Source organism: Heterodontus francisci, chromosome 1 (genome assembly GCF_036365525.1).
Source record: "Heterodontus francisci isolate sHetFra1 chromosome 1, sHetFra1.hap1, whole genome shotgun sequence".
NCBI classification, from domain to species: domain Eukaryota; kingdom Metazoa; phylum Chordata; class Chondrichthyes; order Heterodontiformes; family Heterodontidae; genus Heterodontus; species Heterodontus francisci.
In genome coordinates this window covers 223,333,675-223,348,293 of record NC_090371.1, presented here as the reverse complement: position 1 = coordinate 223,348,293, position 14,619 = coordinate 223,333,675, and the positions used below count along the sequence as shown (strand labels likewise).

At 46.1% G+C, this 14,619-nt stretch overlaps 1 protein-coding gene across 1 annotated transcript in view; it reads left to right on the top strand.

The window, feature by feature from the left end:
* The window catches only part of LOC137356075 (rap guanine nucleotide exchange factor 2-like), a 179,701-nt gene extending 170,985 nt beyond the window's left edge, over window positions 1-8,716 (top strand). The window contains exon 18 of the mRNA XM_068021904.1: window positions 8,608-8,716. Within this exon, the coding sequence (XP_067878005.1) occupies window positions 8,608-8,630 (23 nt within the window). The 3' untranslated portion in view covers window positions 8,631-8,716. The remainder of the gene's footprint in view (window positions 1-8,607) is intronic.
* Window positions 8,717-14,619: the final 5,903 nt, after the last annotated feature.

The following is a 14,619-nucleotide window of genomic DNA, read 5'->3' as shown; positions in this document are numbered from 1 at the left end:
GACGGTATCCTCAATGTGAAGGCGGGACTTCGTCTCCACAAGGACTGTGCGGTGGTCACTCCTACCAATAATGTCATGGACAGAGGTATCTGCGGCAGGTAGATTGGTGAGAACGAGGTCGAGTATGTTCTTCCCTCGTGTTGGTTCCCCCACCACCTGCCGCAGACCCAGTCTAGCAGCTATATCCTCTCGGACTCGGCCAGCTCGTTCAGTAGTGGTGCTACCGAGCCACTCTTGGTGATGGACATTGAAGTCCCCCACCCAGAGTTCATTTTGTGCCCTTGCCACCCTCGGTGCTTCCTCCGAGTGGTGTTCAACATGGAGGAGTACTGAGTCATCAGCCGAGGGAGGGCGATAGGTGGTAATCAGTAGGAGGTGACCTTGCCCGTGTTTGACCTGATGTCATGAGACTTCATGGGGTCCGGAGTTGATGTTGAGGACTCCCAGGGCAACTCCCTCCCTGCTGTATACCACTGTGCCACCACCTCTGCTGGGTCTGTCCTGCCGGTGGGACAGGACGTACCCGGGGATGGTGATGGCAGTGTCTGGGACATTGCCTGTAAGGTATGATTCCGTGAGTATGACTATGTCAGGCTGTTGCTTGACTAGTCCTGGGACAGCTCTCCCAACTTTGGCACAAGCTCCCAGATGTTAGTAAGGAGGACTTTGCAGGGTTGACAGGGCTGGTTTTGCCGTTGTCGTTTCCGGTGCCTAGGTCGATGCCGGGTGGTCCGTCCGGTTTCATTCCTTTTTATAGACTTTGTAGCGGTTCGGTACAACTAAGTGGCTTGTTAGGCCATTTCAGAGGGCATGTAAGAGTTAACTACATTGCTACAACACCGGAAGACTGGAGTATAGTTCATGTTGTGCCTCCTTTATTTAAGAAGGGCAGCAGGGATAAGCCAGGGAACTACAGGCCAGTGAGCCTTACATCAGTGGTGCGAAAGTTACTGGAAGGGATTCTGAGAGACAGGATTTATATGCATCTGGAAAGGCATGGTCTGATTAGGGATAGTCAGCATGGCTTTGTGCGTGGGAAATCATGTCTCACGAATTTGATTGAGTTTTTCGAGGAGGTAACCAAGAGGATTGGTGAGGGCAGGGCGATGGACATTGTCTACATGGACTTTAGCAAGGCCTTTGACAAGGTCCCGCATGGTAGGCTGGTCCCGAAGGTACGAACACATGGGATCCAGGGTGAGCTAGCAAATTGGATACAAAATTGGCTTGGTGATAGGAGGCAGAGGGTGGTAGTGGAGGGTTGTTTTTCAGATTGGAGGCCGGTGACCAGTGGTGTGTTGCAGGGATCAGTGCTGGGCCCTCTGTTTGTCATATATATTAATGACTTGGATGTGAATGTAAGGGGCATGATTAGTAAGTTTGCAGATGACACCAAAATTGGTGGTAGAGTGGACAGTGAAGAAGGTTGTCGAAGGTTACAACAAGATCTCGATCAACTGAGAAAGTGGGCAAGGGATTGGCAAGTGGAATTTAAAGCAGACAAGTGTCAAGTGATGCATTTTGGGAAGTTAAACCAGGGCAGGACATATACAGTGAATGGTAGGGCCCTGGGGATTGTTGTTGAGCAGAGAGACCTTGGGTGCAAGTACATAGTTCCCTGAAAGTGGCAACACAGGTAGACAGGGTGGTGAAGAAGGCGTATGGCATGCTTGCCTTCATTGGCCGAGGCATTGAGGACAAGAGTTGGGACGTCATATTACAGTTGTACATGACGTTGGTTAGGCCGCATTTGGAGTACTGTGTGCAGTTCTGGTTGCTGCACTGCAGGAAAGATGTGATTAAGCTAGAGAGGGTGCAGAAAAGATTCACAAGGATGTTGCCTGGTTTGGAGGGCTTGAGTAATAAAGAGAGATTGGATAGGCTGGGTCTGTTTTCCCTGGAGCGAAGGAGGCTGAGAGGGGACATGATAGAGGTATATAAAATTATGAGAGGCATAGATTGGGTAGATAGCCAGAGTCTGTTTCCCATGGTAGGGGTGACTAAAACTAGAGGGCATAGATTTAAGGTGAGAGGGAGGAGGTTTAACGGGGATCAAAGGGGTAAATTTTTCACACAAAGAATAGTGGGTATCTGGAATGAGCTGCCTGAGGAGGTGGTGGAGGCTGGAACAGTAGCGACATTTAAGAGGCATCTGGACAGGTACTTGAATGAGCAAGGCATAGAGGGATATGGAATTAATGCAGGCAGATGGGATTAGTATAGATAGGCATGATTGTCGGTATGGACGCGGTGGACCGAAGGGCCTGTTTCTATGCTGTACGACTCTAATGACTCTAACTAGCGTTTTATACTGCTTCATGATAACCTCCCTGCTCTTATATTCTATGCCTCGGCTAATAAAGGCAAGTATCCCATATGCCTTCCTAAGCACCTTATCTACCTGTGCTGCTGCCTCCAGTGATTTATGGACAAGTACATCAAGGTCCCTCTGACCCTCTGTACATCCTAAGGTCCGACCATCCATTGTATACTCCCTTGACTTGTTAGTCCTCCCAAATGCTCCCAAGTCCTCACACTTCTCAGGATTAAATTTCATTTGCCACTCTTCCGCCCGTCTTACCAGCCCAACTATATTGTCCTGTAATGTAAGGCTTTCCTCCTCACTATTTACGACACCACCAATTTTTGTGTCATCTGCAAACTTACTGATCATACCTCCTATATTCACATCTAAATCATTAATGCACACTACAAACAGTAAGAGTCCCAGCCCCGATCCCTGCGGTACACCACTGGTAACAGGCTTCCAATCGCAAAAGCAAACCTCGACCATCACCCTCTGCCTCCTTCCACTAAGCCAATTTTGGATCCAATTTGCCAAATTGCTCTGGATCCCATGGGCTCTTACCTTCTTAACCAATCTCCCATCCGGAATCTTGTCAAACGTCTTACTGAAGTCCATGTAGATTACATCAACTGCTTCATCCTCATCTATGCATCTAGTCACCTCCTCGAAAAATTCCATCAGGTTTGTTAGACACAACCTCCACCTGACAAAGCCATGCTGACCATCCCTGATTAATCCCTGCCTCTCCAAGTGGAGTTTAATCCTGCCTCAGAATTTTTTCCAATGTTCCCTACCACTGATGTTAGACTCACTGGCCTGTAATTACCTGGTTTATCCCTGCTACCCTTCTTGAATAATGCTATCACATTCGCTGACCTCCAGTCCTCTGGTACCTCTCCTGTGGCCAGAGAGGATTTGAAAATTTATGTCAGAGATCCAGCAATATCTTCCTTGCCTCATCAAGCAGCCTGGGATAAATCTCATCTGGGCCTGGGAATTTATCCTCCTTTAAGCCCGCTGAAACAGCTAATACTTCCTTCCTTTCAATACTAATTTGTCAAGTATATCTCAATCCCCTCCCTGATCTCTACAGCTACATCGTCCTTCTCCATAGTGAACACAGATGAAAAGTAATCATTTGAAACCTCACCTATGTCCTCTGGCTCCACACACAGATTGCCACTTTGGTCCTGAATGGGCCCTATTCTTTCCCTGATTATCCTCTTGCCCTTAATATACTTATAAAATGCCTTGTGATTTTCCTTTATCTTGCCTGCCAGTGTTTTTTCATGCCCCCTCTGCTCTCCTAATTACTTTTTGAAATACCCCCCTACACTTTCTATACTCCTCTAGGGCCTCCAGTGTTTTCAGCACTCTGAATCTGCCACAAGCCTCCTTTTTATTTCTTTATCCAATCCTCTGTATCCCTTGACATCCTGGGTTCCCTGGACTTGCTGAACCTACTCTTCACCTTTACGGGAACATGTTGGATCTGAACTCTCACTATTTCCTTTCTGAATGACTCCCACTGGTCTGATGTAGAGTTTCCTACAAGAAGCTGTTCCCAGTCCACTTTGGCCAGATCCTATTTTATCATATTGAAATCTGCCTTCCCCCAATTCAGTACTTTTATTTCCAGTCCCTCTTTGTCCTTTTCCATAACTACCTTAAATCTTACAGTTATGGTCACTATCCCTGAAATGCTCCCCCACTGACACTTTTATCACTTGTCCGGCTTCATTCCCTAGGATTAGGTCCAGTACTTCCCCTCCTCTTGTCGGACTTTCTACGTACTGGCTCAAAAAGCTCTCTTGAATGCACTTTAAGAATTCTGCCCCCTTTAAGCCTTTTGCACTAATACTATCTCCTTTCATATTGGGGATGTTCAAATCCCCGAATATTATTACCCTATTATTTTTACACCTCTCTGAGATTTGCCTACATATCTGCTCCTCTATCTCTCCCTGACTGTTTGGAGGCCTGTAGTACACTCCCAGCCAAGTGATTTACCCCTTTTTGTTTTTAACTTCTACCCATATAGCCTCATTTGAGGAACCTTCCAAGATATCATCCCTCCTTACTGCAGTAATTGACTCCTTGATCAACAGTGCAATGCCACCTCCTGTTTTACACCCTCCCCTCTCAATATAGAAGATTCTATACCCAGGGATATTGAGCTGTCAGTCCTGCCCCTCCCTCAACCATGTCTCTGTGATAGCAATAATATCATATTCCCATGTGTTAATCAACACCCTCAATTCATCTGCCTTACTTGTAAGACTCCTTGCGTTAAAATAGATGCAATCCAGCCTTGCATTGTTCGGTTGTGCCTTAACAGGTCTAGATTTGCTCTGCCTTCCAGACTGACTTAGTTTCTCTTCTATATTTGATTGTGCATCACCCCCTACTGTACCTCCAGTCTGTATGCCATCCCCCTGCCAAATTAGTTTAAACCTCCCCCCCGCCACCCCACCCACCACCCCCAACAGCACTAGCAAACCTCCCAGCAGGGATGTTGGTCCCGTTCCGGTTCAGGTGCAACCTGTCCAACTTGCACAGGTCCCACCTTCGTCAGAAACAGACCCAGTGATCCAGGACACTAAAGCCCTCCCTCCTGTACCATCTCTTCAGCCACGCATTCATCTGTTTTATCCTCCTATTCCTATACTCACCAGCATGCGGCACCGGGAGTAATCCAGAATCCAGAGATTACAACCTTTTGAGGTCCTGCTTTTTAATCTGTGACCTAGCTCCCTAAATTCTTGTTGCAGGATCTCATCTCTCTTTCTACCTATGTCATTGGTACCAATGTGGACCATGACCTCTGGCTGTGCACCCTCATCCTCCAGACTACTCTGTAGCCACTCAGTGATGTCCATGACCCTTGCACCAGGGAGGCAACAAACTATCCTGGAATCACGTCTACGATCACAAAAACGCCTATCTGTTCCTCTAACCATAGAATCCCTACCACTATTGCTCGCTTGTCCCTTTTTCTCCATCCCAGCACAGCTGAGTCACCCATGATGTTCCGGTTATGACTCTCGATGCACTCTCCAGAGGAACCCTCTTTCCCATCGGTACTCAGAACTGAATTCCGGTTAAAAAGCGGGGTGTCCTCTGGGAACTCCTGTACTACCTGCCCTGACCTCTTTTCCTGTCCTCCCCCCCCTCCCCCCCCCCCCCCTGACTGTGCTTGCCGAGGCACCGGGTTGACCACCTCCTGAAATGTGCCATCCACGTAGTCCTCCACCTCGTGGATGCGCCACAGTGACTCCAGCCGCTGTTTGAGCTCCGAAACCCGAAGCTCATGCTTCTGCAACCTGACACTTTCTGCAAACATGTTCACTTCGGTCACAAGGCATGTCCACAACTTCCCACATTGCACAGGAGGCACATCCCACCTGGCTGAGCTGACCTGCCATTACTTAACTTTACAATGAAATTTTGCTAGTGTAATAACTTACCAGCTATTTACAATCAGCTTTATCCCCTGTACCTTTGAGGCTGAGAAGGCAGAAAAGAAAGAGACCAAAGAACATCTTCCACCACCCCCGTCCCCAGCCAGCGAAAATACCCACACTCCACTTACAGCCTCACTCTCTGTGCAAACAGCACTAGTACAGCTAGTAATCACTAATAAATTACTCGTTCTTCAGTCTTCCGAGACCTGAAAATAGTTTGGAAAGTCTGTTGGACTCTGGCTGTTTGATTTCATCCACTTTTTCAGTTAGATGTAGGTCTAAGCACCCTTTTCTGCTAGACAGAGGAAATGTTTTTTCAGACTGCACAGTGTTTCCATTATCTGCCTTTCCCTGTATTGAAGCGTCACTTGTAGCTTCCCCTTGACCCTCAGTTCAATCCCTCCTGGATCGTGTAACTGAGTGATTGCAAGCAATGTATCAACAACCACAGCTCTTGTTCTGACAACACTGTGACACATGCACCTGTGTCCAATTTGAAATTAGTTATATGTCCACTGACATAAATGTCTGCCATCCAGAATGCCTGATTGGGATTATTAATTCCCCCCTCGGAAGCCTCCTGGTTTATCTTCCAATGGAAGTTGTTCCACTTCATTCACAGCTCTAGATGTGAAGACTGTTTGTTTGCAGGCTCTTGATCAAGCACATCTTTCAAAATGCTTGTCTTTTTGCAATTAAAGCACTCTGCTTCACTGCTCGTGCCTGTGGGTATTTCTGGCTCCGCAGTGCTGGCAGGGTTTCATGGTGTCATGCATCTTCCTACCTGAGTGTACCTTGTTATCTGGAGATTGATTTTCTGTCCTGGGCTTCAGGAACTGTCATCGGATTCTTTCCGATCCAAGGCTTCTCTTCAGCCCGCAGGATGGCTCTATTTTGTTTTCGGACCTCTGCCTGTCGCACCGTCTGAATTGCTTTCTCGAGGATGAGGTCATCTTTTGACTGTAAAAGACCTGGTAAAGACTCATCAGTCTCATACTCACATCCCTTAGCCAATATGTTCAAATCATTAATGAAAGCGCCCATTGGTTTGTCCAGCTTCTGGATCCTTTTATTAAAGCTAATTAAAGTATTTGTCGAAGGCTTATAAAACATCATCAAACTTGTCTGACGCCTCATTGATGCCTTGTCTTATGATCACGTTAACAACAATTACACCCATGGAGTATAATAGAGTCTTTACTTGCTCTGCTTCAGATTTGGTGTGTAGCTGATTGAGGTGTACAAAATCATGAGAGGAATAGACAGAGTGGATAGCACGAAGCTTTTTCCCAGAGTGGGGGATTCAATTACAAGGGGACACGATTTCAAAGTGAAAGGGGAAAAGTTTAGGGGGCATATGCGTGGAAATTTCTTTACGCAGAGGGTGGTGGGTGCATGGAACGCATTGCCAGTGGAGGTGGTAGACGCGGGCACGATAGCGTCTTTTAAGATGTATCTAGACAGATACATGAATGGGCAGGAAGTAAAGAGATACAGACCCTTAGAAAATAGGCGACAGGTTTAGATGGAGGATTTGGATCGGCGTAGGCTTGGAGGGCCGAAGGGCCTGTTCCTGTGCTGTAATTTTCTTTGTTCTTTGTTCTTTATTCTAAATCATAGAAATCTTTTTCTGCACATCGACTAATTCTGTATCTGATTGGGCCCTTCCCAATTCTGAAAGCTTGCAGACATCATGTATTTTGAATCCGTCCTTTGTTAAATGCTTTCGGGAGTTTCCTTACTTGTTAGAAATTTTTGTTGCTTTAATTGAGGTTTTCCCGCTCTTTTGAGAGGTTCCCTGCTCTTTTCGGGAGTTCCCGCATTTTTCGGGAACTAAAACTTAATAAACTAACTCGTTTATTGTATTTATACAACTATATAAACTGTCCTTAAACATGTTTTGCGAGCATCTCTCATGATACATCTTGCTTCTTCCAAGCCTATGTGACCCATGTGACTATTACATCTCCATCACTACAGTGGGAGGGGTTACTCTTGCTGACTAAAACATTAACCCTTAAGACCCTTATACTACAGTTTAATTTTATTTAAAATGAATAATAATTACAAACAAACATCAACACACATACGTACGTACTAACACCAGCGAGTGATCAGTTTGGCAGTGACTACTAGGTTCTTCTTTCTGTGTGACCAATCAAGTTGCCTGACTCACTACAGCAGCAGTGAGTGCCCTCGGACTGCTATTTTTAGACCACAATCTTGACCAGCCGCCCAATATGTACACGTCCCAGATCTCATTACCGATTGTCAGTCGTTGTTGTCTCTTCTCCTCAACTGTAACCAATGGGCTTCGATGCCATCTCTGCAGGGGTTACCGAAGTTGCTCATTTTGCAATGGCCTAAAGGTTTGTCCTGCAGAATTCTCCAAGTTCACTCCCTTATCCGAGATGTAAATGTTCCAACCGTAGCCTTATGGTTTTCTAGTCTGATACCATTGCCAATTGTTATCAGCTTGACTTCGGAGCTTGCCACAGATAATGCCGATTTCTCACACAGCTGGAAAATCTAGATCACTCAAATAACAGTGTTTAGGACAGTATGAATAGCTTCAAACTGCAGCAATTCCTTTTTACAGAAGTTTGCCCGGTAACCCAACACTCAGCCTCTCAAAGCACGCTGGTGCATTAAATTCAGTCAAGTTACAGCATAGATTTGTCAAATCAAAGATATTGACACCTTCTTGCATTCCACCCTCAAGTGGTTTTGTGATGGAACAATCGGGTCAGAGGTACTTATTCTACCTTATTGTAGTCTTCCTCCCATGTTTCCCATAGCAACCTGACTAACTTTTACTGTTTGTATTGTCGACAGAGGCCGCAAGTCATTACCAGTAGGTAAACCACAATTTCCGGCTGGACAATGATCAAGACGTGGGAGATAATCCTTATCCATGGATGGGCTTCGATATTCATACCAATATCCCACCCGGATGAGTCTCCCCAACCATGGGCATCTCTTTCCTTATTTCATGATTCTTCTGAGCTAAGGTGTAATACTGCTTCTGCGACTGGTGGACGCATTTCATTAACTGTACCAAGTGTTCCTGTAGCAGTGGGATGTCGTAGCTGAACTGAGTCACATACTGGTGCATTGCTCTTTTAACTAATCCTTTATAATAATATTTATCTGCTCATGCCAACAAATGCTTAACAACACCCGCACCGCAAGTCCCATAGATCTGATTGGGGTAAAACAAAATGTTACTGTTGCAATAGGACATTGTACTAGTGGTCATTGGACGAGTATTCCCGGAGCACAGTAGTAACAGAATATTCACCCTTTCCTCGATATGCACACTGTAGCGGGGGGATTGCCACCTGGAAGTCACTTTCATGGTAAAATTCTATTTCACCATATCCCAAGTGTTCCACTGCATCGGAGGGGCAGATGAACATATCTCGAGCTTGAGTGCACCTGATGAGATCTGAGGCCACCCGTGTGGTCCCATCCACTCAGGTCATGTATTTTAGGTGTTCACCATATTCTACTAAGTGGTCTTCCCGATGCACCCTTTGTTCTCCTCGGGGAACAGAGGACTTGGGGGTCACATTTTCAGGCAGGACGTGGTAATACAGCACCATTCCCAACAGGGTAATGTTTCTCTGTCTCTGTCAATCACACTTGTGCTTCATCAGGATCACCTGCACCAACCTTTTGACTTTGCACATAGTAAGGGTAAGTTGGTAAGTGGACATTGCTGTCAAGTGTCGATCAGTCATCCATGAGGCGAGTTTCCCTTCAGCAATGCATTGATGGTTTTCCAAGGCTTGTTCCACCAACTAAGACCCATATTATACATACATTGTTCCATGTGGTCTCATCAGAGGTGCTCCGGTCCTCTTTTAAAATCTGATTTATTGTCTTAGCATGGAATTCTAGATATTTGCTACATCTTGCAGATAGATGGTTATAATTTGGTTCTCCTCCAATTCCTGTTACTCCTCATCATTCATTTCATACAGAATTTTCCTTAAACTATCTCTGACCGCCTTTATGGATTGGTCTATGCTGTTCAAATCATAGCTATTGGTGAGGGAGTTGCAGCATCATTCACCACCTCCACTACCTCCTGATATGATTTGCTTGGATCCCATTTCCCCCATGATTTTCTCAATAAACTTGGTACCATTTTCTCCAGAAGTACCATTGGACCCACAACCATCCTCAAGGTCAATGTGGTACCTCATAAGAAGTCACCCGCACTTTAGCTCCCGTACAACTTGTTTTACGAAGACCACTAATGGATTGAAGGGGACCCTTCCGGGCGGTGCTTTGAAATGAGGCCATTTGGCCAATGGCAATCTGACTTTCGTACTCAGAACCATAGCTACATGCTATCATCATTGTCTCTATTGTTACTTCAGAGTAGAGCCACACAGCAGCAGCCACAATAATCTGCCCATCTTCCCTCACCTTGTCTTCACCCATGGGGGAAGGGAATAAAAGCAGAGTGTTATTTCTGTTACTTTTCACCTTCTCTGAGGGGCAGTCCTGACAGTGACCCCGTTCCAGCTTTGGTTTAATCCTGTGCTATTCCCTCAACTTATTGAAACATATAAGATCTTGAGGGGACTTGACAGAGTGGATACTGAGAGGATGTTTCCCCTTATGAGAGACACTAGAACCAGGGGGTCACAGTTTAAAAATAAGGGGTCTCCCACTTAAGGCAGAGATGAGGAGAAACTTTTTCTCTCAAAGGGTCATTAGTCTGTGGAATTCTCTTCCCCAGAGAGCAGTGGAGGCAGGTCATTGAATATTTATAAGGCTGAGTTAGATAAATTCTTGATTGACAAGGGAGTCAAAGGGTATAAGGGGTAGACAGGAAAGTAGAGTTGAGGTCACCATCAGATCAGGTATGATCTTATCAAATGGTGGAGCAGGCTCAAGGGGCCGAATGGCCTACTCTTGCTCCTAATTCCTATGTTGGTATAACAATACTGTACTTGTGGAGGAGCCACATTAGGAACCCCTTCTACCTCATCCCACTGGATAGGATGAGTCAACCTCACTGTGCACATGATCATGGCTTGTTGTCTTCTTGACTGTTGGGCTGGAAAAGCTTCATTTGGTTAAAGTGGAACCATTTAATTTGCTTAGGTAATTGCCAGCGTACACCATGGGACCAGCTTCGCAACGATGCAATATGGTCCCTTGTAGAGGCTTTCAAAGACTCCCACCATTGCATAGTTCCATACCATCATCTGACTCCCAACTTCCCACTCCTGGCATTTACTGGGAGCCAAGAACAATCAATTATGTAGATGTGCCTTCCCAATGTTGTGGGCGGCCCTCAGGTGAAACTCCTCTAAGGTTTTCCACAGAGTGTTCTGGAACCTATCCCTGGTCACATCCTCAACCTGCTTGTCCATCAATGTGGGGACCTGTTGATGTGTGGGGATTCACATGGGTCTCCCAGTCACCAACTCATGTGGGGAGTGACCCGTTCCTTTGGACTCTTTACTGCAGATCCCCATAAAGATTTGGGAAGCACCTCATCCCACCTGGTGAGGTTTTCATTCATTCTTTACACTGATCCAGTTTCAAGGTACAGTACATTCTCGCTCCAGTTCCCGATGACTGCAGGTTGTGAGCCATGTGCTATTTTCCCTCAATTTCAGTCAATTTCAGTGTGGCCTGAATTATCTGACTCATGAAGTGACTCCTTGGTCTTCCCCTTGTGGGAGCCCCATCTGGAAACTACTTCCCCAGCTAGGGTCTTGGTCGCCCACAATACTCTGCCAACTCACAAGGGAAACCTTCCACTAATTTGGTGAAATTGTCCACCAGGACTCGACAATACTTATTGACCTTCTTGGTGTATAGTAATGATTTGGACTTAAATGTGGGAGGCATGATCGGGAAATTTGCTGATGACACAAAAATTGGGCGTGTAGTTGATAGCTATCCTCTGCACTGTAGACTCCAGAAAGATATCAATGGTTTGGTTGAGTGACTCAGTGCAAGAGTTACATGTAATCACAGAGTCGGAGAAGATTGTATAATGTGGGTGAATCTCAGTTGGGTGTGTTACCGCATCAGTTATGGCTGCCAATTCTGCCTGTTGAGCACGAAGGATGGTGGGCAGCGAGATCTCCAATGCCACCCCTTTCTGTTGGTCATAGATCCCGAATTCTATTTTACTTTCCCCTTTCTTCACAAAACTGGACCCATCCACATAGATGTCTCGCCCCTCTGGGTGGATCTCAGATTTAAATCTACCTCCCACTTCCCACAGCCCTTCACCAGTACAAGTGTGGGTTCTCCCTGATAATGGAGGTTTGCCACAAACGTTAGGTTCCCTAATGCTCCCACTTTCAATTCCATTCCATCCAGTTGGAGCATCCATCTAGCAATCTGTGTCCTGGAAACCGATCCCTCATGTACTCCATCTTCTAACAGGATTCGGGTCGGTGTGTGATGGGTCAGGAGAGTGATGGACTGTGTTTTATTGAATACCACACAATACTTCACCACCCAGCAAGCAACTCCTGCTCACAGGTAGAATAGCCTTTCTCTACCTCAGATAATATCTTAGAAATGTAAGCCACTATTCTCAGCTGCCCATAGGTTTCCTGCATAAGGACGGCACCAAACTGGTGTCTGACCCCGCCACTTCTAGACTGAAATCCGTGTTAGGGTCCACAGCTCCTAGCACGGGGCTGTCTGTAAATCCCTTTTTAGCTGCACAGACGCCTCTTTACACTTCTTGTCCCATTCCCATTCCACTCCTTTTCTGAACAGTCTCAATAACGAAGCTACTGTGATAACATAATTCTATATGAATTCCATACAGTTGCCTGTCAGAGCCAGAAATGACCTAAGGGCGATTACTGACACTGGATGGTGTAATTCCTGTATCACTCGGCTCTTCACTTTGTCTATCACTTGCTCTCCTAGTCAAAGAGTTTGTCCCAGAAAATTGGACCTCCTTCTGTCTATCTGAGCCTTCTTGGGGTTTACCTTGAAGCCCACCATTCCAACACTTCCTTCAGTAACCCCTCATGCTCTCCCTCACTTTTCGAGAACAGCAAAATGTCGTCCATATACTGAACAAGTATTTGACTGAATTCTGTCAGACACTTGGCTGTGCACTGATATAAAATCGATGGGATATTATGGAAACCCCTGTGGCAGGCAAGCTCATGTATATGGCTCCCTTTGAAAGTAAAAGCAATTAATACTGATTCTCTGGGTGTATGGGATTCAACCAGAATCCATTGGATATGTCTAGTACCACCTCAGTAGCCATTGTTCCACCAAGGACTTTTCAGCCTTTTGCAAATGCCTCTCAGCCAGCTTGGGGGAAAGTGTACTATTTTTGTGGCCTGGACATTGGTTCTCCCCCACATGCACCTCTACCCCTGTCACCAGGCCACAGTCATGTTTGTGGGCGTTGCAAGCTTCCTTTCCATTCTCTAAGTGACACTGAACTTGGCCTTAGTGTCCTCATTGGCCATCTGTGCCCGTTCTGCTCAAGATTTCTGCTTTCTTCTCCTCTGACCAGACATCACACTTATCCTGGTTATTTATATACTGGCTCACAAGGTGCTGTTCCTATTACACAATGGTGGGGGAAATCTTATGCTCTCCCCCACAGTGTATTTGGAAGCGGGGAGAGCATAGAATCGGGTGGGATGGTGGCAGGAGGGTTTCCCGCCACCATCCTGCCTCCGCCAAAATGTAGTCCGGGATGGGAAGGCCTCTGAATGGCCTACCCATCCCGCTGCCAATTGAGACCCTGAATTGGGCAATTAACCCTCAATTAAGGACCTCTTCCTGCCACATTCGCAATTAGTCATGTGGTGGATGGCCCTGTCACCGCCCTATAAGCACTGCATGGAAAACCGTGCGGGCTGCTTCCCGGCTCTGGGTTTGGGTGGGGAGGTGGGGGTGTGTCCTTCATTAAAAGGCACTTAGTGCCTGAATGAGGGACCCAGCAACGGGAGGGTTCCAGGAATTTTTCCTTTTTTGTGTTGTAACCCGAGCAATGACTAAACAAGTTCCATTGTCGGAGGTAAAGTTAGCACCAAAGATAGATAGCCGAATATCTGAAACTTTCTTTGGGGATTTGGATAATACAAAGGAAATGTATAAGTATTAGAGTCATAGAGAGATACAGCACTGAAACAGGCCCTTCAGCCCACGAGTCTGTGCTGACCAACAACCACCCATTTATATTAATCCCATATTCCCTACCACATCCTCACTATTCTCCTACCACCTACCTACAGTAGGGTCAATTTACAATGACCAATTTACCTATCAACCTGCAAGTCTTTGGCTGTGGGAGAAAACCAGGGCACCCGGCAGAAACCCACACGGTCACAGGGAGAACTTGCAAACTCCGCACAGGCAGTACCCAGAACCGAACCCGGGTCGCTGGAGCTGTGAGGCTTTTTCTCTGATCATGGCTCAGCAAGCTGATCCAGAGTTAAATAAAGTGGTACAATCAAATCAAACAAAAGCTGAGGGAAAAGGAGTTCCAGAAGGCTCTTATATTAAAAATGGGATTCTGATGAGGATGTGGAGACCTCCTCACAGACCTGCGAACGAAGACCAGATGGTAGTTCATCAGATCGGTGTACCAGCTAAGTCTTGCCGGGAACTATGAAGGATGGCGCATGAAATTCCTATAGTGGGACGTCGGGGGATCTGGAAGACCAAATAATGTATAAGTTGAAACTTTTCCTGGCCAGGTCTTTCCAAGGACGTGGTGCAGTTGTTGTGTTTTGTTCTGGGAAAAATAGAGTAGACGATTGACCGAATCGGTAAGTGGGAAAATTTAACTATATGTTGTGACCTGTGGAGAAGTGAAACTAGAAT